The following is a 25079-nucleotide window of genomic DNA, read 5'->3' as shown; positions in this document are numbered from 1 at the left end:
GTCACGATCTCACAGTTGGTAAGTTCGAGCCCCACGTTGGGTTCTCTGCTGTCACCATGGAGCCCACTTCAGATCCTCTGTCCCGTCTCTTTCTGCTCCTCCCCTGCTCATGCTCTCTCAAAAATAAAATAAACATTTAAAAAATATACAAACACACACACAATTAATGAAATGTGTGCATATGGACGTATATGTGTGTCTCTGTGGAAGAAAAGGCATCACATCACCCTGAATCTCTAGCAGTCCACACCCTGGCAGACACAAAGTGCAAAGAGAGAAAGACCTTTGGTTTGAGAATTCCTGAATGTCAACGACACTTTCATTCCAAAGGGCTGAGAAATGTTTACAATTTCTTTTTTTTTTTTAATTTTTTTTTTTAACATTTATTTATTTTTGAGAGACAGAGCAAGAGCAGAGGAGGGGCAGAGAGAGAGGGAGACACGGAATCTGAAGCAGGCTGCAGGCTCTGAGCTGTCAGCACAGAGCCCGACGTGGGGCTCGAACTCACAAAGTGTGAGATCATGACCTGAGCTGAAGTCGGTTACTTAATCGACTGAGCCGCCCAGGCACCCCTGTTTACAATTTCAAGAGGCGTGGCAGGGAGCGTTTATAGGCAACTCTTTAATGAGGCTCATTTGGGGACAGAAAGATGAGGCCGGCCAGCTGCTTTTCACGTGGCTTTTTGCAGTTGAGTCCTTCAAAGAATGAATAGTGAAATCAAGTCACTTTTCTCCTGGAAGTTTCCCTTCTGATTTTTCCCGGTTGTAAGGCTACATACAAATGTAGGAGCACATGGACGATTATAAAAGAGAAGTGATATGCTGTGAGGGAGGAAATGGGACAATAAATCCCAAAACAAAACAAACAAACTATGGAAATTAAACATCCGAACCTGGGGGAGGGTGGGAGGCCACGCATTCTTTCTAGGCCACATTGCCATTCCCAGCAATGCAAGTGTCCTCAAAGGTGGGAATGGAAAAAAACCAGACACTCAGCTGCAGGACGAAGGAGGGGTCTTGGCATCACAGCTTTTAATGTCTTTGGAATTGGGCTGGGCGTCAGGTGCCTTTCCCGGAATAGGCCAGAGAAGATAAGTCCAATTTGGTTTTCAAGGCTTCCGTCAGCTCGGTGGTCAGCAGTTGGTGGAGGGACACGCCATCGTGGGCATACACCCAGCTCTCCCCGGTCCAGTCGTAGCGCTTCGGCCCACTGCAAGACACAACAGATCCTCAGGGTCTGCGCGGAGAGATGCTGACTCCCCACACTCGGCCACCCAGACACCAGCCACACTGACGCTCCAGCAAGTACATTTCACAAGGCAGACGCCTGTCTTGTCTCAGGGTCTTTCTTTTTAAGACCAAGTACACAGTGAGCCCTCTGGAACGATTCACGAGTCCTGAAAACATCTGAACCCTCTCCATGAGTCTGCAGATGACATTCTGAGCTTTTGCTTTTCCCAACTCACGTATGATATGTGCTATGTCAGAGGCAGTGGGTTTTTTTTTTTCTTTAAAGTTTATTTTATTGTTTTTGAGAGAGAGAGACAGACAGACAGACAGAGTGTGTGAGGGGGAGGGGCAAAGAGTGAGAGGGAGACACAGAATCCGAAACAGGCTCCAAGCTCTGAACAGCACAGAGCCCGATGCGGGGCTTGAATCCACGAACTGTGAGATCATGACCTGAGCTGAAGTTGGACACTTAGCTGACTGAGCCTCCTAGGCACTCCAGAGTGTTTTCTATTTTATTTATTTATTTATTTTTATTATTTAAAAAAAAATTTTTTTTAACGTTTATTTATTTTTGAGACAGAGAGAGACAGAGCATGAATGGGGGAGGGTCAGAGAGAGAGGGAGACACAGAATCGGAAACAGGCTCCAGGCTCTGAGCTGTCAGCACAGAGCCCCGCGTCGGGCTCGAACTCACGAACGGCGAGATCATGACCTGAGCCGAAGTCGGACGCTTAACCAACTGAGCCACCCAGGCGCCCCCAGAGTGTTTTTTAAAATTATGGCCATGTGTGTACCACTGGCATGATCTGTCCCTTACCAATATTATTCTTCTTACTATTATTTTAGTACATTCATAACATGTGCAACCACAGCCTCTATCTACCAAAACCCTTCATCCCCCCAAAAGGGAACTGTGTGTCCATGGAGCAGTTACTCCCTCACAATCCTCTCCCCAGCCCCTGGCAAACACCTAAACTATTTAAAAATATATATTTTTTTCCTTAATTCAATTTTAAGCCCACGAAATGGAGAGTTCCTCCATCTCAAGCTCACCCAGTGAACAAGAGTATCCATCCATCCATTCATGCTGGGATGCTGTATCTGTGTGGGCCTGGGCGAGCTTGGGTTTTGACGTGTGGTGTCATTCCAGAGGTGCAGAACTGTGCCCGTCAGTCCTGCCTCCTCTCGGCCTAGTGCAGGGGGTGGGGGGGCGGGCAAGCCGGCGGACAGTGCTGGTCCACCGTGATGCCCCAACGGGGGTGAAGCAGAGAACCCCGGGGGCCCATGAGAAGGGGCACTGGGTTCACATGCACACTCAGGGAGTGATCTCCCGACGTCAAGACTGGGAGGAGTTTGCCAGGGAAGAGGGACGCTTAGAAGGGGAGCATCTTTGGGGGCTATAAAAACATGAAAGGTTTCTGTATTATCAACCAAATGCTGGGGTTTGAACCCTTGCCTAATAACAGAGATGAGAGGGGTAAGCCAAAAGGATGGAGGGCTTGGTTCAATATGCACAACCTGCCACATACAAAGTATCCGGGCCACATACCAAGAACTGACAGTCCGGACCAAATCCATGGAACACGCGCTTGGCCCTGGTCTCTGATTTGCTGCCGGAGTGCCAGGTACAGCGTGAGAACCCCCCAGACCCCTCCACTGCCCCCCAGGGCTTGGAGTCAAGGCACTGGCGTCCCAGTGCCCACCCAGGCCTCTGCTGTATCCCGTCCTACAACTTCCCCGAGTGGGCAGGGTGGCCGGGGAAGGCCAATGTTTCTCCACCCCCCAAAAAGCTGTCATCTGAAAAAAGCCCCAAAAATATCAGAAATGCAGCCCCACGAAAGATTATTTTGGGCGTGAAAAGTCCAGTGGAAAATAACCCTTTTTTTCCTTGGGGAACACAGCACCTGTGATAGTAAATGGCTCCTTGGCAGATTTTCTTTCCAGATTCCCATCAAGAATGACAGTCTAAACAAGCCTGGGCTAGAAGCCCATCACTGGCAGGTGTGTCCAAACACGAGGCGGGCTTTTTCAGCCTCCAGATACAACACGGAGGGAACTGAGCCATCACCAGGGGATCCGGTGGCCTGCCCGGTATTTATACAGCCACCGGTCCCCAAAGGTGATGGCTGCGTTTCTCGTCCAGTTCCTCCGGGGGTGAAGGTAAGCATGGACAGTTATCACCACTCTGGTGGGGGTTGGGACAACTGTTTGAGGCCAAAGAGAACAGTGTGATTGGCCCACACAGGGTAAAACATCCAACTTCGAATAAACTGGCTGGGTCTAAAAAACCAATGCAGGGGCGCCTGGGTGGCGCAGTCGGTTAAGCGTCCGACTTCAGCCAGGTCACGATCTCGCGGTCTGTGAGTTCGAGCCCCGCGTCGGGCTCTGGGCTGATGGCTCGGAGCCTGGAGCCTGTTTCTGATTCTGTGTCTCCCTCTCTCTCTGCCCTTCCCCCGTTCATGCTCTGTCTCTCTCTGTCCCAAAAATAAATAAACGTTGAAAAAAAAAATTTTTTAAAAAAAAACAAAAAAAAAAAACAACAAAAAACCAATGCAATCTGTAAGGGGCCTTGCTAGAAATGAGTGATTTCTGGGATTGTTTTTGTTAAATTATAACCTACTTCCTCGATGAGGTTGGGGTGAAGGAGGTACAACGCTTTACTTATTTTGAACCAATAATTACACACCCTTGCATGATAAACAGTATAATATTAACTGCCTAAAAATTATGTGAACATTGGGACAGGAGAAGAGTTTTTTTTTTTTTTAATGCAAATACCACTGGGCTTTCAAAGAACTCCATCCTGGTTATATTTGGGCCTTTCCCAATTCACAGTGTGTGTTCTCTTTGGAAGTGCTAACGAATGGCCCAGGAAGGCTGGTCTGAGAGCTTTTTGTGAGTGTCTCTCTATAACTCTCTAATAACCACCCAGACGGATCCAGATGGATCCAGACGGACGAGGGACCCTCTCTCCGTGCACGTTCTCAGGCGTTGAGATGCAGCATGGGTGGGGGGCCTACAACACAATCTTTTATTCCACTGGATTGAAAAAGGTCAGTGGGAGAGGCAGGAGGGATTCAATGCCCTGGAGTCGAAGCTTAAGAGGCTCTCCCACGTCCACAGGCCAAGCCGCCTAATTCCGTAGAGGGAATTCAACCGACCTCTAGCGGAGATGCTCAAAACAAGCTAGAGGTCAAACTTTAACCTGCTCTGAAGACGAAGGGTAACTCCTTCCAATGCTGCAGTATCACAAGTTGGCTTTTCAAAAGGCCGGGCAATGATTTAATAGAGAAAGACGGTCCGGGCCAGGTTCTGAAAAGTTCTAAACTGTTTGCTTCCGATCTCACAGACATCTCAATATCCGCCAGCATCTCAGGATCTCAACATCCGCCAGCATCTCAGGATCTCAACATCCGCCAGATGATCGGCAGACAGAAGGTACAGAAGCAGAGTTGACCATCCTACAAGGATGGGGGGAGCGCGAAGCATCGGGAGAGGTGTGCTTACAAGCGCCCGCCCACAGAGTGGCGCCCCCTTTAAAGGGTCCGCGACGCCACATCGCACGCTAGCTGAACACCGCCAGATTGTGACTTCGGGACCTACCTGGATGGTGAAGACAGCCAGATCTGCTTGTTTGGGGTCTGCTTGTTGATCACGTAGGTTCCTAGATCTCCACCCAGTTTAACTGTTAAAACACCACTCTAGTGGATCAGGAGGAAAATAAAAGACAAAGTTAGCTCTTGGTCACAATTGCTTCAGACCTGGATACGGTCCATTTATACAAGCACACAATATATATACACCCTTGAAGAGACGTCTTTCGTGTAAAGAATCGGCAGGTCATGTGGAAAGCACACTGCTCTCTGGGCAAGACTGTGATTAATCACAATAATCCTTGGACCTCATCCTGCTTTCTCTTACTCCCTGCGAGGCCAGCAAGGCAAGAATTATCATTATTCCCCTTTCGAGGTGAGGACACAGCCGTGGCTTGTCTGAGGTCTTACAGCTGGCAAACGGGAGGCCCCGAATCCCGCCTGCTACCTTGGTTCCCCTAACTACCAGCCAGAACACACAAGAGGGCTTTAAAAAATGCAGACACCGGGGCGCCTGGCTGGCTCAGTCGGTGGAGCATTTGACTCTTGATCTCAGGGTTGAGAGTTCAAGACCCACGTTGAGCATGGAGCCTACTTAAAAAAAAAAGGCAGACACCAACTCCACCAGAGAGCCAGGTCAGCCCAAACATCGGACAGGACAAGTTCATTACCAAAACAAGGAAAAAATGCAAGAAAGAAAGAAGTAAACTACCTGCTTTGCTTGTCTTACAAGAGCAATCATAGGGGCGCCAGGGTGGCTCCCTCGGTGAAGCATTGAACTTTGGCTCAGGTCATGATCTCGTGGTTCGTGAGTTCGAGCCCCACGTTGGGCTCTCTGCTGTCAACACAGAGCCTGCTTCAAAAACTCTGTCTCCCCCTCTCTCTCTGCCTCTTTCCTGCTCTCTCTCTCTCTCTCAAAAATAAATAAACATTAAAAAAAAAAAGAGCGATAACGTTTGCTCTGCTAGAAGGCTGACACTCCAGGCTAGTTTTATTCTCAGACCCTTCCCACACAGCTCACAGGCTGCTCTCAAGGGCTTTATTTTCCCCTACAAGAGGCCTGAATTCTTGGACCATCTTCGCTCAATAAGTGCTCATTTAAATTTGAAAACACTCTTTCAACAAAGGGGCCCTTTACTCCCAAGGTCTGAGGTCTCTTTAGAATGTGCAGGATCTTATAGCAGCAGCTACACAGCTCAGTTCCCTTTACTGGAGCTGCTGTGCAGGAGGGAGGCTCTCTCAATGCTCCCCGCCCGAGGCATAACCCGGGCAAACACACGGCCACCCTTCTCTGGGCTTCTAGAGCCCCTGTCCAATCAAGAGGCCCCGAATGCTTCTGAGAACACTTTGTGTTTGGTTCTCAAACACAAAGAGCTATTAAAAAGGTAGACCACAGTAATAATAATAATAATAGTAATAATAATTAATAATAATAATTTAACTGATGGGCAAGGGATGAGGAGGACTCTATTGGGCTATATATATAATATTTTATCTTTTTTTTTTTTTTTAATGTTTATTTTTGAGAGACAGAGTGCGAGCAGGGGAGGGGCAGAGAGAGAGGGAGACACAGAATCCGAAGCAGGCTCCAGGCTCCGAGCTGTCAGCACAGAGCCCGATGTGGGGCTCGAACCCACGAGCTGTGAGTTCATGACCTGAGCCACAGTCAGATGCTTAACCGACTGAGCCACCCAGGCTATTTTCAATAACATTTTTTTTTGATTAAAAAAGAAACAAAAATCGCACAGACATCAGGAATACAGAGAGTGTAAATAAAAGGAAAACATCAATAAAAGTAGTAACCACTAACGTCTAGTACCCCACTCTGTGCCAGGCTCGGTGTTTGGCATTTTGTGTAAAAGTGTTTCCACTGTGACCGTGACCATCAGAGATGGGCATCGTTATTCCAGTTTTACAGGTGAGGGACACAGGGACCGGGGAATAAGGAATACTTAGGAACTGAGAGAGCTGATCTTAAGTCCAGGTCTGAGTGGGTCCCAAACAGGTTGTTCCTTACATAACACGAAGTGCTCTCTCAATCCCATGAACCACGGATACAAGCTGTTCACTCTCAGGCATGTCTGCCAGTTTTTAAATGCATTCTGAAAAGGGCTGGGATCCAAGGGTACATAAGTTTGTTTGTTTTTAAAGTTTATTTTTTATTTTTTAAATCATCTGTACACTCGGTGTGGGGCTTGAACTCGTGACCCCAAGATCAACAATCACATGCTCCACTCACTGAGCCAGCCAGGTGCCCCATAAGTACATCTTTTAAAATTTTTTTTTCTTGAAACCCACCTTTACTATTTTCGTAGAACTACCACCTTCATTTACTTACATGTGTCTTAAAACGGTACAATCCGGGGGCTCCTGGGTGGCTCGGTTAGTTAAGTGTCTGACTCTTGATTTTGGCTCAGGTCATGATTTCACGGTTCGTGGGTTTGAGCCCCACGTCAGGCTCTGCACCGACCGAGTGGAACCTGCTTGCGATTTTCTCTCTCTAACCCTCCCCCCGCTCTCTTTCTCTCCAAATAAATAAATCAATAAACATTTTTAAAAAAACGGTACAATTTAGTAGTTTTTAGTATTTCACAAAGTGTTTTCATAACGTGTGCAAACATCATTAATTCTAGACTATTTCCATCACCCCAAAGAGAAACCCCGCAGCCAAAAGCAGTCATTCCCCATTCCTTCTCCCCCCGTACATACTTTCATGGCTTATTCTTTCATGAGATACCGGGCTCAGGGGTTCAAGATGTTCACTGTTTCCAGTGTGACCTATCTGGTCCTTCAATGCCCCGTCGTGCCTCCTTGTCCCCCACGATGAAGGAGGGGTAGGTGCAGAGGAGAGACCAGAGGGTGGGGTCCGAGCCTCATCAGCCCTGCCCCCTTCCTCAGGACAACATCTGTGCTGCCTCCTTCAGAGACTCTGTGCACCGATGGAGGGGCGTGGGTGCTCCCTGTGCACACCCCTGATCACTGTCGCGCCTTAGAACAGGAGACCAGTCAGGGATGCAGATCCTATTTGCTCAAAGCCAAAATCATCTCTTTCCAACTCAGAACCTTTTTTTTTTTCATGTTTATTTGAGAGAGAGAGAGAGAGAGAGAGCACGTGCGTGAGCAGGGGGGTGGGCAGAGAGAGAGGGAGACAGAGCCTAAGCAGGCTCTGTGCTGACCTCAGAGGGCCGATGCGAGGCTTGAACTCATGAACCGTGAGATCGTGACCTGAGCCAAAGTTGGACGCTTAACCGACTGAGCCACCCAGGTGCCCCTTCCAACTCAAAATCTTCTGCAACGATTCCAGGGAACTGGCTGCTCCTTCACAAAGAGCATATTCATAAAGCAACTGTGAGATTTCTTCCAGATGCACAGGCTGCAAGCTGTCTCCCACCACCTCCCCGCCCCCTGCCGGCCCCAGCAGCTTCTCTGCAGCACCCCCTTCCCCCCCCACCCCCAAGACCAGCAGCCCCAGCTGAGGCACTTCTGGCGTGGTTACCCTGACACCCCGCAGCTGGGGCCGGAGCGTGTGCGTGGGTGCCCCCACAGCCCTTTTGTGCCTTCCTCCCTGCATCTGAGCCACCCGCTTGTTAGCCGGGAACAGACCCCCTCTCTTCCACTACTTCAAGCACCTTGAGTGCAGATTTGTCTTTTCTTTTTTTTTTTTTATGTTTATTTATTTTTGAGAGAGAGAGAGAGAGAGAGAGAGAGAGAGAGACAAAAAAAAAAAAAAAAAAGCCCGAGTGGGGGAGGGGCAAAGAGAGGGAGACAGGAATCCGAAGCAGGCTCCAGGCCCTGAGCTGTCAGCACAGAGCCTGACGCGGGGCTCGAACCCACGAACAGTGAAATCATGACCTGAGCTAAAAGTCCGGTGCTTAACGGACTGAGCCACCCAGGCGCCCCGATTTGTCTCTTCATCCAAGCGCCTTCAGTGTGCAGTACATCCGTTCTCTGTGCAAAAAACCGGATGGGCGCAAACCTACATCGGCGGAGGCGGGAACGGAGCGGAGGGTGACCAGGCACGGTGATAACGTGCGTGACGTTAAGGGCCAGGTTACACAAGGCAGAAGGTCTCAGCACTTAGTCCCCACCCTCCTCCTGTTCTTTGTGTGTCAGTACTTTTCCCCTGTGGAGCCAGCGGCTGTTTCCAGAGGAAACTGGCAAGAGGAGGGAAGGAACGGAAGGAAACTAAGCTGCCTTACTGGGTCACCAGGAGTTTTAATGCTTTCAGAACCGGCCGGCCGCAAGGAGACCAGATGAAGCGGGCTTTTTGTTCATTAGCATTATTCCTTAAGCGGCAATCGGAGACTGCTTTGGGAGTGCGGGCGGACTTAAATGCAGAGGAGGGCAGGGGAAGTGGGGAGAGAGTTGAAACAGTCAGTCGCTGCTGACCCCGGCACCGCACAATCAGAAGAGCCCTTGGCCGCAGCGGGTGGCGGCTTATTCCTGCCAGTCAGTATCAGCCCTCCACATATGGCGGCAAAAGGAGCAATTTCCGCTGTCGCTGCTCACTTTGTAGCAACAGACACACACGGGATGGCAGGCGGAGTCAGGCGATTTCATGTGTACGTGGCTTCCCATACTCCAAATACAGCTACCAACTTCCTCTTAAAGAGTAAGAATAATGAGCGGGTAGCATTTTAAAAATTCAATCCTAATAGACATCGGAGAGATGGAGGGATGTCACTCACTCTACAGCTGAAGAACCTGCCACTCCCAGGAGTTAAGCTCATTCGCTTAAGGACGCTCGCTCGCCAGGGGCGTCTGGGTGGCTCCGTGGGTTAAGCATCCAACTCTTGATTTCAGCTTAGGTCATGATCACACGGTTAGTGGGTTCGAGCCCTGCATTGGGCTCTGCACTGACAGCATGGAGCCTGCTTAGGATTCTCTCTCTCTCTCTCTCTCTCTCTCTCTCTCTCTCTCTCAAAATAAATAAATAAACAGTCAAAAAAAATTTTTTTAAAGGACTCTTGGAAAGAAAATACAAATCCAGGATGAGAAGCTAGATGCTTTGTCTCCATATCCAATAAAATGCTGCCTCTGAGCAAGGGTCCGTGACCCGGGACCCAGAGGTGGTGTTCAGGTGTCTGTGAAAGCTCCCGCTGCAAAGCTGAAATTGTACTCATAGGTGTTCGGGGAAGATTTTCTCTGGAGAAGGCCCAGAAAAGGTTAAGAAATGTCTGGCCGCGATATGCCAACAGCTTAGTGAGTAAAGAACATGACTGCAAACCAATTCTCATCAAAATGTCAGGGGCCAGGGCTGCACCAGGCACAAAAGGAAGGTGGCTTGGAATCAACCCCTCAGAGAGCAGGGTGCTCTCTGGTCAGATTTCGCCGGTCACGAGCAGCAGACGCCACGGAGGCCTAGGGACAGGCAGTACTTTCTGCTTTGGTGGTGTCCCCTCTAATGGCAGTGCCGGTGGGGGTGAGGCCCGGACCCAGACACTGACCCCCAACATTACCCACCCCACGGACAGGAAGACGCAACAGTCAGGAGCTGCTCACGTCTCCTACTGCACAGGGAGCAAACAGAACGGACGCATTCTTGTGCCCGTCTGGATTACCACTTTGATCTGTCTACTCGGCCAGTAGCAAGTTGGGAAAATACCGATGATGCTGACCGGCATCAGTGGAAGTGTGTTTTGTTAAAGTAAGTGGGTGCCGTTCCATTTACGTACTGAATCAACACTTGTCAAATCCCTGTCATGTACTTGGCCATGTTGCGGGTGCTGGGGACACCCAGAATGGACCGTGTCCTGGCTGCCGAGGCGCTTGGTCTAGCCATGGGAGCTGATGTGTATAGAACACGGGGCGATCGGTGCTCCATGGAGTCCTTCTCAGCATGCTGGGCAAGAAGGTAAGGGCGGTATCTGCCTGGAACATCTAGGAGGACTTCCCAGGGGAGGTGATGCCCAACCGGACCCTGGGGACAGGGAAAGACGGCACCCCAACAAAGCTCAAGTAATAGTGTTACAGGTGTTCTATTGCCTACAATGTAGTTTCAATAGATTTATATGTGGAATATATAAGTTAGGTAGCGCCTGGGAGACTCTAATCAGGAATTCACACCCCAGAGTAGATAGCATTTCAAAGTTCTTCTTCTTTTTTTCTTTTAAGTGTCTTTTCTTTTCTTTTCATCTTTAATGTTTATTTATTTTTGACAGAGATAGAGAGGGAATGGGGAGGGGCAGAGAGAGGTAGACAGAGGATCTGAAGCGGGCTCTGTGCTGACCGCAGACAGCCTTATGGTGGGCTCGAACTCATGAACCGTGAGATCATGACCTGAGCCGAAGTCGGACACTTAACCGACTGAGCCACCCAGGCGCCCCAGCATTTCAAAGTTCTTTATCAGAAGTCCCAACAACAGAGGCAGCTACTATATAAGCCTTTAGTTTCTACATCTATACTAGAGAATTTCCTAATTAGCAAATGATGTGTTAGAAGTAATTTTCCCCTGGTGAGGAGAGTGATACTGAAGGTTTTTCTGGCCAGAAAAACACAGGTGCCTCCCTTACTGGAACGGTTTACAGAAAGCCCAGAAGCTGGGTCACTCTTTAGAGAGAGACTCCACAGGGAAGATTCAGGAAGGTCCTGTGACCCACCACTGACCAGGAACACTGGCTGCCTGATTCAGGGAGGTAAACAGAATCCCGCTCCAAGAATACTGCCCCACGTGCTTCTAATGAAAACACTCGTGCAAAATACCCGAGTCACTAAGTAATCTCACTAATCTTATAAGAATGAGTGGTGGGACTGTTTCTGTGGCATTTAAAAAAAAATTTTATTTCTTTTGAGAGGGGCAGGGAGGGGCAGAGAGAATCCCAAACAGGCTCCTCCCTGTCAATGCAGAGCCCAAAGCAGGGCTCAAACTCACAAACCATGAGATCACGACCTGAGCCAAAGTTGGACGCTTATCCAATGTCAATGAATGTTTGTATGTAAGGCCGAGGTCAGCCCGAGACTTGGTTTCCCTCTAAGTCCAGCCAGCCCCCGATGGGGAGGCCGGGGGGAAAGGAGAGCTGTTAACGCCCCAGCTCCATCAGCCCACAGGCAGTCAAGCTGGGGAGGCCAGTCTGTAATGGTTCCAGAGCAACTTGCCTTCTGAGGCTGTCTGCACAGGCATTTCTAGAGCCCTACCCGAAAGATGCTGCCTTTTGAGCTGACCGCAATCACCTGGAAGGCATCTAATCCTGTCTCGCCCCGTTGCCTCTGTTTTGACCGCAAAGTCCCTCCCTATCCTTACAACCAGGCTTGAAATCTTCCAGACTCTGCTACCTGCTCCATCCGGTGGAGTCCCTTTTCTGTTTCCACGGCAATATCCAACACCATTTCTATCACTTATGCCCGACAGCTGGTCGTCCTAAATAATTCCATGGTTTAATCCAAAATGCACACTTCATGACACTTCCAACTATTAATTAACTGCTGTCAAGAGGATTAACCTCCGTGGGGGATTTTCTCCTGGCCAAGAGGGAGCTGGTCCCTAAGGCCTCAATGGAATTGTAAATCCAAAGGTGGCCCCTTACTCAAGTCTGCCACCCGGTGGTCAGTCGGTGCAGAGCAGCACTGCCTTGGCTTCCGGGATCTGGGGCTCACCCCAGCTGCCTATTAGGATTATCTGGGGACTGATTACAGAACTTTATTGTTGTTGGTTTGTTTAGAAAGAGAGAGAGCACAGGCGAGCAGGGGAGAGGGGAAGAGGGAGAGAGAGAATCTTAAGCAGCCTCCATGATCAGCATAGAGCCTGACATAGGGCTCAATCCCACCACCCCGGGACCATGACCTGAGCTGCAATCAAGAGTCAGATGCGCAATAGACTAAGCCACCCAGGTGCCCTGATTATAAAAACTTTAAAAAGCTCCCGTGCCTTGCTTGGGACATACTCCCAGATAAAAATCTCTAGGGGTGGGACCCAGGGTGCACATTAGAATCCCAGGTGAGCTTTTCAAGAATTTGCTTCCTGAGAGTACACCCTGACCTATGAATCAGAATCTCCAGGAGTGGGACCCAGGTCTGTGTGCTCTGAACACATCCTGCTTAAGCAGAAGTCTAGCTCAGGCTTCCCCAGGCCTGCATCAGAGGCCTCTTGCTAGACAAACATACGCCTGGGTTCTTCTCCCATTTACCTTTATAGGTATTGAGTGGAGCTTGAGAACCACTGTTTGCAAGAAGAAATAGGGCTTAAGGAGAAACAGAGGCTGTGACTTGCCCAAGGTCACAAGCCTGGTGGAGCAAGGCTGCAACACCGTCTCCAGTCTTTCGGTCCGACACGTAACCGCACGCTGCTGGGTGCTTGGCTCCCCTAGAGGGGAATTCTTTATTTTAGTGAGCTAGAATTCTTAGGGAAGAAGCAGAATAATGAAAATAAGCAAAGGGGCGCCTGCATGGCTCAGTCAGTTAGGCATCCGACTTCAGCTCAGGTCATGATCTGGCGGTTCACAGGTTCGAGCCCCGCGTCGGGCTCTGTGCTGACAGCTCAGAGCCTGGAGCCTGCTTCCGATTCTGTGCCTCCCTCTCTCTCTCCCCCTCCCCTGCTCATGCTCTGCTTCTCTCTCAAAAATAAACATTGAAAAAAAGTTATTAAAAAAAAAAGAAAGAAAAGAAAAAGAAAATGAGCTAAGAGGTACCCCAAATGAGACATCATAGTCTTTCAGTGTGTAAGGTTTGTCTGCGAGGTCTTCAAAAAACTCTGCTAAGGAGTCCAGTGTCCTCTCTGCCAGTCTTTCATAGGTGGTCTCATCCAGAGAGCTGCAGGGGAAACACAAAACACATGCTTACTAAACAGCTCCATTTTATTAATGTCAACCTGGCTGATGGATTCATTGATTGACTGATTCATTGTAATGGCTGATTGACTGATTGATCCATTCATTGTAAGCTTTACCTCCAGCATGGGGCTTGAACTCACGAGATTCAAGAGTCACATGCTCCACTGACTGAGCAAGTCAGACGCCCCGACATATTTATTTTTTCCTTAAATTAAAAAATACACGGAAAATAGTTAACATGTACAGTGTAAAAAGTTAATCAACATGAAAAAGTTTGTAAGTAAACTTTTTTTCCCAAATAAGCAGTGCCATCCATGGTCAACTACGAGTAACAGTCTCTTCTTTATCTGTCCAGAATTTTATATTCTCTTTTTTTTTAAAAGACCTTAGGGAGGGTCTACTATTAACATTTACTTATTTTTGAAAGAGAGAGAGAGAGGGAGAGAGAGAGACAGAGCATGAACAGGGGAAGAGCAGAGACAGAGGGAGACACAGAATCCGAAGCAGGCTCCAGGCTCTGAGCCGTCAGCACAGAGTCTGACGCGAGGCTCGAACTCCTGAACCGCAAGATCATGACTTGAGCTGAAGTTGGATGCTTAACTGACTGAACCCCCAGGCACCCCTTTATATTCTTCTTAATACAGAAATGAAGCACTGTGCAGTTTTTATTTAATATATTCTGGAAATTGTTCCATATTAGCACATACAGATTTTCATGGTATTTTATGTTATTTATTGAACCTGACTCCTTCAGCCGGACATTGTGCTTATTTCCATTGCTTTTGTTATTAAGATTTATACTGGGCAAACCACAAAGTGGGAGAAAATTATTTGTACTACATGTATCTGACAGAGGGCTTATTTCCACAATATAGAAAGAACTACAAGTCAATAAGAAAAAGAAAACCCAATAGATAAAAAGGGTAAAAAAAACTTTGAACGGGTATCATTTTTAGAAAGATATCCAAATGGCCAGTGCACATATGACAAGGTCTATAACTTTATCGATCTTCAGGAAAATATACATTAAAAAAAAAATCACAATGAGGGGTGCCTGGGTGGCTCAGTTGGTTGGGCAACCGGTTTTGGCTCAAGTCATGATCTCGCAGATTGTGAGTCTGAGTCTCCGTCGGGCTCTGTGCTGACAGCTCGGAGCCTGGAGCCTGCTTCAGATTCTGTGACTCCCCCTCTCTCTGCCTCTCCCCTGCTCATGCTCTGTGTCTCTCTGTCTATCAATAATCAATAAACCTTAAAAGAAAAATCACAACGAGATGCCACCAGAATGATGGTTAAAATGGAAGAGACCGGAAATATCAAGAGTTGGTGAGGGGGGCGCCTGGGTGGCGCAGTCGGTGGAGCGTCCGACTTCAGCCAGGTCATGATCTCGCGGTCCGGGAGTTCGAGCCCCGCGTCGGGCTCTGGGCTGATGGCTCGGAGCCTGGAGCCTGTTTCCGATTCTGTGTCTCCCTCTCTCTCTGCCCCTCCCCCGTTCATGCTCTGTCTCTCTCTGTCCCAAAAAAATAAATAAACGTTGAAAAAAAAATTAAAAAAAAAAAAAAAAAAAAGAGTTGGTGAGGAAGTGAAGCAGCCCCTCTCCATTGGGCGTGTGTGTGTGTGTGTGTGTGTGTGTGTGTGTGCATGCGTGTGAAAGGAGGGTCCATGTGGACACCAGTGCTGGGGAGCTTTGCACCAGAAGCCACTGCGTCCTCCTACCCATTGGGCTGTATTTCCCAGCATCCCCTGCAAATAGCTGTGGCCAGGTGCCCACGTCCTTCCCACTAAAATGTGAGTGGGTGACAAGCCATTTCCAGGGCTTCCATGCCCTTGTCCCTTTCTGTGGGATGGGCGGGGTGACCGGCCTCCACCGTGCAGGGGACAGTAAGGTACTGACAAGTCACAGGAAGGTGGAATAGCCTGGCTGACCGAATCACTGCACAGAGGCATGCCCACCCTGGGATGTCTGCACACAGGGACACAGACCACCGGCTTGAGCCGTTACAGGTTTGGGTCTCTTTGTTACTGAGGCTTGGCCTACCCTAATTGCTAAGTCACCCAAGAGAATGATAACAAAACTCTGGAGACAACCTAAATGTCCAGCAACAGGGGATGAGTTAAGTGAACCACGGTCGGCGTATCCAGAAAGCTTCATATTATTTCCTTAAAAATAATGTGGTAGGTAGTTGGTGACATGGAAAGATGCTTATGAGTGCTGCCGCTAAGGGAGATAACAGGCTTTGTATGGGATGGGCTTCTTTTTTTTTTTTTTTTGGTAAAAAAATGTTAAGAGAAAAGGAAAAAATTAAAAAGAAGATAATATGTGCACATAGGCCTATGTCGTGTATTGAGAGAGAGGGAGGGCACGGGGGAAGAGGTCTCTGATGTGCAAGGTGCTTTATCTTACCCAGGGTCGCCCAAAGTCCCCGCTGTCCTCATGTTCATCAGACAGACACTCTGCTTTTTGACCTTCACAGTCTGACCGAGGCGGTGGCCGCACAAACTCTAAAAGCCAAAGTTAAGAAGAACGTTACCATTTTTCAGTGTATTACAGTCCGTGAATGCATGGTTTCACCACTCCTACATTTGAGAATAACCACATTCAAGTTTTCCAGGAGTAGTTCTTTCTTTCTTCTCTTCTCTTTTCTTTTTTTTTTTTTTTTTTTAACTTATTTGAGTAACCCAACGTGGGCCTCAAACTCCTGACCCCGAGATCAAGAGTTGCCCACTCTCCCAATGGAGTCAACCATGGGGCTCCTCCAGGAAATGTTTCTTAGGAAATGTTTTCACGTTCTTTACATACGTACATTACCTGAAGTTCTCTCAGGCTCTCTCTAAGCCTGTGCTGCTCAAAATAATAATCCTGAGCCACAGGCAGCCATTTACATTTACATTTATTGGAATAAAATTTAAGAAGTCAGTTTCTCAGTTGAACTGGCCACGTGTCAAGCGTCCTGAGGTCTCGTGTGGCTAGTGGCACACAGAACACAGTCACCACCACAGGAAGCTCTACTGGGCAGCATTGTGCTAGGCGACTAGCACAGGCCAGGCAGGGAGGCATCAGCAAAGCTCCCGGAGTCTGACGAATACAAGCAACAATGAACGGTAAGAGGCAGATGTCTGCTGATGTCCAGAAGAGAGGATCGGACCTCAGACGGGCAGGTCTCATTAACACGATCTGCAGGAGACCATGGGACCTGTTGACTGATCCCAGTCCGTAACGTCTGAGTGTCCAGGCTCCTATCTCTGAAGCAGCCAACGCTACTGATCAGCTGGAGAGCCAGATGACATAACCAGAGGAGAGTGACAGGCACCAGAGGGGACCCCGGCTGAGGGACCTGCCCCAGTGTGGGAGGGGATGGAGCCTATAAAGGGAGAGAAAAGTGATACATCTGGAGTGGAGATGATGGAGAAGGGGCCACAGGGCCTTGTGACGGCACTCAGCTGGACCTCATCCTGGGAAGACATCCAAGGGCTTGAGGGGCTTCGTGGCAAGACTCACATTCTCCAAAGGTCACTCTGGAGCACAGCTCAAGGCTGTTATTCTCATGAGCCATCAATGTCCTTGGCAAACTCGGAAAAGAAAAGACAGAGGGCATGGGGCTGAGAAGTGAGCAGACAAGGGGGAAACAGAAATGCAGAGCACAGAGGGCATGATTTGATTTGATTTTTTATTACTTTTTAATGTTACTTTTGAGAGAGAGAGTATGTGTGCATGCAAACAGGGGAGGGACAGAGAGAGAGGAAGACAGAAGATCCGAAGCAGGCTCTGTACTTACAGCAGAGAGCCCTATGTGGGGCTCGAACGCATGAACTGTGAGATCATGACCTGAAGCGAAGTCGGATGCTTAACTAACTGAGCCACCCAGGCGCTCCCAGACGGCATGGTTTTAACTAATTTTTTTAATGTTTATTTTGAGAGAGAGAGAGACACAGTGGGAGCCGGGAAGGGGCACAGAGAGAGGGAGACAAAGAATCTGAAGGAGGCTCCAGACTCTCATCTGTCAGCACAGAGCCTGATGCGGGGCTCGAACCCACATACTGCAAGATCATGACCCGAGCTGAAGCTGGATGCTTAACTGAGCCACCCAGGCGCCCCAAAGTGGGCATGATTTTAAAAGGTTGGCTCTGAAGAAGTGAGAGAACCGGTGTGATAGCCACACATTCTAGAGTGTTCACCGTCCCCTTGGTGTTGATAGAAATGGATGTGGTTAGTCCTCATTACAATCCTGTGAGGCAAGTACTATTTTTATAGTGGTGATTCGCGACAGTTATGCTCTATAAAGTCACCAAGAATGCTAGATTAGTGAGCTGCTCCTAAGGGAAATACAGGCTTAGGGTACTGCTGGCCTCAGGTCACATTTGACCAACCGATCAATACATAACCTTGTTTTACATGTGCTTCTGTTTCAAGGCATCTTGTTTAAGGGGCACCTGCGTGGCTCAGTTGGTTGAGCATCTGACTTCGCTCAGGTCGTGATCTCAGGGTTCATGGGTTGGAGCCCCGCATCGGGCTCTGTGCTGATAGCTCAGAGCTTGGAGCCTGCTTCGGATTCTGTGTCTCCTTCTCTCTCTGCCCCTCCCCCGCTTGCACTCTGTCTCCTCTCTCTGTCTCTCTCTCTCTCAAAAATAATAAACAGGATTTAAAGACATCCTGTTTAATATATATTTTTGATTCATGAACACTGTGCTCGGGGCCAACGGCACCATAACTCAGGCGTGAAAGGGGCCGATCCGGGGCACTTGTCTTCTCCGCGAGGCACGTAACAGCCTTCTTGTGCTTAGATGGCACTTCAGCACTAGGCTGGGGCCATTTTAAACGGTGAAATCAGCAACAAAATCACAACAATGCAAACAACGCGCCACTGAGTAGCCGGTGAATAGGACACTTGTTTACAGTGTGGGGGCTGAGAGACAAAGCAGGGAGTCACCCTGTTTGACCCGGGGTGGGAACATGCAAGTGGGGGGCGCCTCCAGTGTTTTGCCACTCTGCGTGCGCCCAAGCGTGACCGCAGAATCACCCTGGGTATTAATTTGGGGGTTACAGATACATTTTATTGAGTGGGTGAATTCACAAGTACAGGACCCATGAAAAATGAAGATGAGACTGTATTTGTATTTCACAGATGAGGAAACTGAGCAAAGTCACACGGAGACACAGAGACAAGGCGCAGGAGCTGGGATTTGAACCCAAAGCTGTCTGGCCCCAGGGTCCGGGCCACAAAGGAAAGAATCGTACGCCTGGGAACCGTAGAGTTTCAGGCATGTAAGGGAAGTTTGAGACTAGGGGCTCAGAATTTCCCTCCTCTCCAGGGTCCTCTCAAGTCCTGTCATGTCTCTCTGATACCTTCACACAGCCTTCTTTTCTCTTTCATTCCTGGCTCTGATTTTTGTATCTTTGATGGCTGTCCTTGGTGGGAGGTTCGGGCTAATGCAAGTTACTCAACAGCCAGGAGTGGAAGTCTACATTCGGCTGTGTGTAATCATCAAAGGGACTGTTGCCAGAAACATCTTGCTGGTCTCTTACCCGTTCTCCCCAACCCAACATTCCCTGGGTACCTGCTTAACCATTCAGACCCTCTGTTTCCTCCTCAGGAGGCAGGGATCAGGGAAGAAGCCCCGCTCTGCTAGGGGGAGGCAGATGGAAAATGCAGCGGTGAGGGCTGTGTTAGGGGTGCTCCCCCCTGCAGCCGCCCTCCCTGCTTCCAAGCCACCTGGAGCCCTTGACCTATTGCTCTGTGATGGGTCTGCTAACCCTGAGTCTCCAGGGTTCAGTCGGTCCCTGAGCTCAGCACGGGAGGCATCTGAGGAGATTCGAGATGGTTGCTAGGCCTACAGTCTCCGGCTCCAGCCCTGGAACCGCATGACCCAAAGGAGGCCCAGCCCCGGTGAGGCCCGGCCTGGGGGGCTAGCAGGGAGGACAGCCCTCACTCCGGGGGCCCCCCGCGGCAGAGCACAACACTGGAAGAGTGACTCAGTTCTCATCCACACTCCAGGGAGCGTGGACTGGTGTAACCACTCTGGCATCAAGTGAGTTGAACATTTGCTGGCTCCTCACGTAGCCAATGACATTCTCGGGAATTCATCCAGAAAGGGCCTCTGTCCGTGGCCAGGAACGCCCACAACAGCACCATCTGTGCCAGCAGCGCCACGGCGGGATCACCCGGATGTCACCAGAAGGAGACTGGACAGAGTGTGATGTACTCACCCAATGGGCTACTACCCGGCAGAGAAAACGAATAAATGACAACTGTGTGCATCAGTATCGACGAGGCTCAGAGACAACCCTGAATGCAAGGAACAAGTCACAGCGGAATAAACGCAGCAAAATGTTTTTTAGGGAGACGTATGTAGGGGGTGAAACTCTAAGAAAAGGAGGGGATGCCTGACAGAATTCAGGAGAGCAGATTCCCTTCAGGGAGGCCTGGGGGGAGCAGGGAGAGCTTTCAAGGAACAAGCAATATTCTAATCTCTCTCTCGTTTTTTTAAAAATGTTTTTCGTTAATTTATTTTTGAGAGAGACAGAGAGAAAGAGTGAGGGAGAGAGTGTGCACAAGCGGGGGAGGGGCAGGGAGAGAGGGAGACACAGAATCTGAAACAGGCTTCAGGCTCTGAGTCATCAGCACAGAGCCCGACGCAGGGCTCGAACTCATGAACCGTGAGATCGTGACCTGAGCCGAAGTCGGACGCTTAACCGACTGAGCCACCCAGGCGCCCCAGCAATATTCACTCTCTTCATCTGGTGGTGAAAACATGGGAGTTTGTTATTAACCTTTAAACAAGATAGATATTTTATATACACTGTTGTATGTATAAAGGCACAAACATTGTCTGTGGAAGACAATAGAAATGAATTTAAAGTGAATTAGGGATGCAGCCCCTGGGTGGCTCAGTAAGTTAAGCATCCAACATCAGCTCAGGTCATGATTTTATGGGTTTGTGAGTTCGAGCCCCACATGGGGCTCCATGCTGACGGTGCGGAGACTGCTTGGGATTCTCTCTTTACCTCTCTCTCTGCCCCTCCCCCACTCGCACTTTCTCTCTTTCTCTCAAAATAAATCAAATAAACCTAAATAAAGCGGGGCACCTGGGTGACTCGGTCTGTTAAATATCCAACTCATGATTTCAGCTCAGGTCATGACCTCATCATTCGTGAGATCAAGCCTCTTGTCGGGCTCTACGCTGAGAGTGCAGAGCCTGCCTGGGATTCTCTGTCTCCCTCTCTCTGCCCCTTGCCATGTGCTGTCTCTCTCTCTCTCTCAAAATAAATAAATATGGGGCGCCTGGGTGGCGCAGTCGGTTAAGCGTCCGACTTCAGCCAGGTCACGATCTCGCGGTCCGGGAGTTCGAGCCCCCGCGTCAGGGTCTGGGCTGATGGCTCGGAGCCTGGAGCCTGTTTCCGATTCTGTGTCTCCCTCTCTCTCTGCCCCTCCCCCGTTCATGCTCTGTCTCTCTCTGTCCCAAAAATAAATAAACGTTGAAAAAAAAAAATTAAAAAAAATAAATAAATAAAAATAAATAAATAAAAATAAATAAAAAAGAAAAAAAAACAAAAAAAAGTTAATTAGGGCATAACCTGCTTGCCAGGCCTAAGGTCAAAAGATCATGGGATCAAAGGTGAGGATCTTGTCCCTCTACAAAAATTAATGTCTATAAGCCTTCCAAGGTGTGCAGCAAGGGCTGCAGCAGGGGCTTATGAAGTTAGGTCAGAGGTGATGACATTATCTCCTCCTTGGAGGGGCCTCCTGTGTGACAAGGAAAAGGCTGGAGGACCAGCTCCGTCCCATTCTCATTCTCAGTAGGGTCAGGGGCTGCATGATGGAACCAGAGGCAGCCCTGGGCCACGGAGCCGCACACTTAGACGGAAGACCTTTCTGGGGATCCTGGCTTCCGACGAGCAGCCAGAGCTAAGAACCGGCAATCAGAAGCTTAACACGCTCTACTCCAGAGCTGTGTGTGTGCAGAAGCCGCGAGCCACACACGCGTGGCCATGGGGCGCCTAGAACGTGGCTGGTGGGACCAAGGACCTGGACTGTAAACCTGACACGATCGTCATTTAAAAATGATACTTGAGGGGCGCCTGGGTGTCTCAGTCGGTTAAGCGTCCGACTTCAGCCCAGGTCACGATCTCACGGTCTGTGGGTTCGAGCCCCGTGTCGGGCTCTGGGCTGATGGCTCAGAGCCTGGAGCCTGCTTCCAATTCTGTGTCTCCCTCTCTCTCTGACCCTCCCCCATTCATGCTCTGTCTCTGTCTCAAAAGTAAAATAAACGCTAAAAAAAAAAAAATTAAAAAAAAAAATGATACTTGAGTCAAGTTTCTGGAAAACTGAAAACATGTTTGGAACAGCTCGTGTGACTTTGTTTTTCAATGGTGAACTCTGCGAAATAGAAATGAAACATTTCCACAAGCAATTCAGCTTAACATCTGAGCTGGCAGGTGCTGAAGTGTGCAAGCTGAATTTGTCAGAATGAGTACTAAAAAAGAATGCTAAGTAATTCAATGACTTTTCAGTATTGATTAAATGTTGAAATGATACCGTGAAAAGCTAGATTACATGAATGTGTTGTTGACATTTTTTTTTTAAAAAGCTCTATGCCCAACATGGGACTTGAACTCATGACCCTGAGATCAAGAGTCACACGCTCCACTGACGGAGCCAGTCAGGTGCCACTTTGTGTTGTGGAAATTAATCTCACCTGGGGCGCCTGGGTGGCTCGGTCGGTTAATTGTCCAACTTCAGCTCAGGTCACGATCTCACGGTCGTGAGTTCGAGCCCCGTGTCGGGCTCTGTGCTGAAAGCTCAGAGCCTGGAGCCTGTTTCAGATTCTGTGTCTCTCTCTCTCTGACCCTCCCCCATTCATTCTCTGTCTCTGTCTCAAAAATAAATAAACATTAAAAAAAAAAATAAAAAAAAAAAGAAATTAATCTCACCTGCTTGTTTTTACTTTTTCCATGTGGCTTCTAGAAAATTTAGGATTACACATGTGGCTCCCCTTCCATGTCTTTTGGACAGTGCTGGAGAAGTAGGAATGGCAGTAGAGAAAATAAGGATGGGAAGAGGCCCCCAGAAGGAAGCCAGGTCCTGATGGATTCTGGAGTGCATGGGGACTTTCGGGGCCAACCTGGGGACAGTTAACGCCTTGACAAAATTAAACATGGCGGTCCCAGTTGCCACCGTCATTGACCCAGCTCTTCAAGTATTAGGGATGGATGAGGGAGCCGCGTGACAGACAAGTTCAGCAAACCTGATTAGGTTACTGTGGCAGAGGAGGCCTAATGGGTGACCCAGGGAGCTAACTACCTCCCAACCTCCCAGTTACCCCCAATCCCAGTGTGTGCCAGTGCCTGCCTCCTGCGTGCTGGCTGTGAGTTGGGCACGCTGCTGAGTCAGCAGCCCTTCAGCCACTAAATGCCATCCAAAAGACCATGCGTATGTTGTCACTGTCCTAAATGAAAAACTGCTGGCAACCCTTGGCCCACACCAGCAGGGGTCCAAGTACAAGCTAGGGCAGCTCCCCGTGGGAGCGGCATAGAAGGAGAGGGGTAACAAGTGTCTGTGTTCTGCGCTGGGGCATCGTGGGACCAGCATGGCCATAACCGCCTATTTTTCCTGAGAGTCCTGGGAACCCAGTATCAAGGTCCCAACTCTGAATATTGGCAACCAATCCTAACTTGCCTTCAAACACGGCCAAAGAATAGGGCGGTGGGAAGTTCAAGTCTGAAGTCCAAATTCCAAGGGCGACTGAGTGGCTCAGTCGGTTAAGTACTGGACTCTTGATGTCGGCTCAGGTCATGATTTCACGGTTGGTGAGTTCAGGCCCTATCTCCGGCTCTGCTCTGACAGCTCTGGACCTGCTTCTGACGGTCTCTCTCCTTCTCTCGCTGCCCCTTCCCTGCTCACGCTTGATCTCTCTCAAAATAAATAAAATTTAAAAAATAAAGTCCAAATTCCAGAGCTCCACAGGCAATCTGAGTTGGATTTCACCTGCCTCCGTCCGCGTGGACAACCCACCCGGCATTACCAGCCACTCAGAGCGGATGTCCGTCTGCTTTCCTCCCCCAGGCAGGCAGGTTCTCCTGTGGGAATACCCTCCTCTCCCTCCCTGGCCATCTTCAAGACCCCGATTAAACACCGTGTCCATCCTGCCCTGCAGTCTTCCTCAACCCCACAGCCGTTCTTTCAGCTTCCTCCTTTCAAGTCTGGGGAGTTACGGGGTCAGACGCTCCTTTGCATTCCCCAGGGGAATTAACTTTCAGTGCTGAACACTTTATATATGTTAATCCAAAGTAATCCTTACACCAGTTAGGCCAAATGGGCTTTACCCTTTAAATCTCTTCACAGAAAAGGAAGCCAATCCTCAGAAAGGTTCCAGATCCCCAGAGGTCACACAGCTCCGGTGAATCGAACCAGAATTTGGAACGCAGGCCCGGTCATTTTCCAAAAGCTTTGCTGCTCTAGCTACTGTACTCCGCAGCCTTGACATTTCCACCTCGCTTGAGGAAGCATTTCTTTCGGAAAAGCCCGTGCTTGAAAACATCACTCTAATTGTGTGTGTGTGTGTGTGTGTGTGTGTGTGTGTGTGTACATATACTATTATATTGGTACTATTATACTGTACTGTTTTATTATTTTTTAAAATTTATTTGAGAGAGAAAGAGAGGAGCAGTTGAGGGGCAGAGAGAGAGGGAGATAGGGAGAATCCCAAGCAGGCTCTGCGATGTTAAGAAAGGAGCTGGATGTGGGGCGGGAACTCACAAACCAAGAGATCATGACCGTATCAAGAGTGGGCCACCGACTGAGCCACCCAGGCACCCCTGTACTATTTTATTCTATGTATATATATTTATGTGCCATACTGATATTGTATGTCACACACATATATAGGTATATTACAGTACCCAGTGCAGTGTACAGTATCGCTCAAATTGAAGTTCTCGAAAAGCAAAGGGGCGAGCTTGGAGACAACCACGGCCTCCGAAAGCGGATCTGCGGCCCCCTGCGTTGCGTTCCCCCGCAGTTGCATGGCAGGATACTGCCCCTTCCACCCAAGAGCAGAAGCCGGTGCAAATGCGACCCCGGGAAACAGAAGGCTGAGCGGGCGGCACCGCCCTGGGCAGCGGGAGTCGAGCGCTCCGCCGCCGTCCGGCCCCCCGCCCCCCGCCGAGCGCGTCCCCGGCCCGCGGTTCCTCCGGAGCGGACGGGGCGCGCGTGCCCGGCGCGCGTGCCCGCAGCGTCCACAGCGTGCGCGGCCTCCCCCCCTCCGGCGTGCGGCCCTGAAGGCTGCGCGGCGCGGGTACTCACAGCGTGGCTGGGTACGTGGGCTGCGGCCGTCCGGACTCTCAGACCCCGGCGGCCGTAGAGCGGGGCGTCCCTCTTCGGTTCCGGGGCCCCCGCGCGGGCCCGGGCTGAGCCCCCGGGCGCCGAGCGGGCCAGGAGGCAGGCGGCGGCGCGGCGCCCGAGCGTCCACATGCTGCTCCCGCAGTCCGCGGCCGCTCC

General features: G+C 49.6%; 1 protein-coding gene across 1 annotated transcript; it reads right to left on the bottom strand.

Moving 5' to 3' along the window:
* Positions 1 to 606: 606 nt before the first annotated feature.
* Positions 607 to 25052, bottom strand: FXN (frataxin). The gene is made up of 5 exons (XM_043565908.1): positions 24885 to 25052; positions 15989 to 16086; positions 13447 to 13567; positions 4833 to 4930; positions 607 to 1209 (listed from the first exon to the last, which is right to left on the bottom strand). Exons 1-5 carry the CDS (start codon positions 25050 to 25052, stop codon positions 1059 to 1061), a joined length of 636 nt encoding a protein of 211 aa, XP_043421843.1. The 3' UTR covers positions 607 to 1058.
* Positions 25053 to 25079: the final 27 nt, after the last annotated feature.

Source organism: Prionailurus bengalensis, chromosome D4, assembly GCF_016509475.1.
Source record: "Prionailurus bengalensis isolate Pbe53 chromosome D4, Fcat_Pben_1.1_paternal_pri, whole genome shotgun sequence".
Classification (NCBI taxonomy): domain Eukaryota; kingdom Metazoa; phylum Chordata; class Mammalia; order Carnivora; family Felidae; genus Prionailurus; species Prionailurus bengalensis.
The sequence above is the reverse complement of the archived record's forward strand: the minus strand, read 5'-3'. Positions and strand labels throughout refer to the sequence as shown.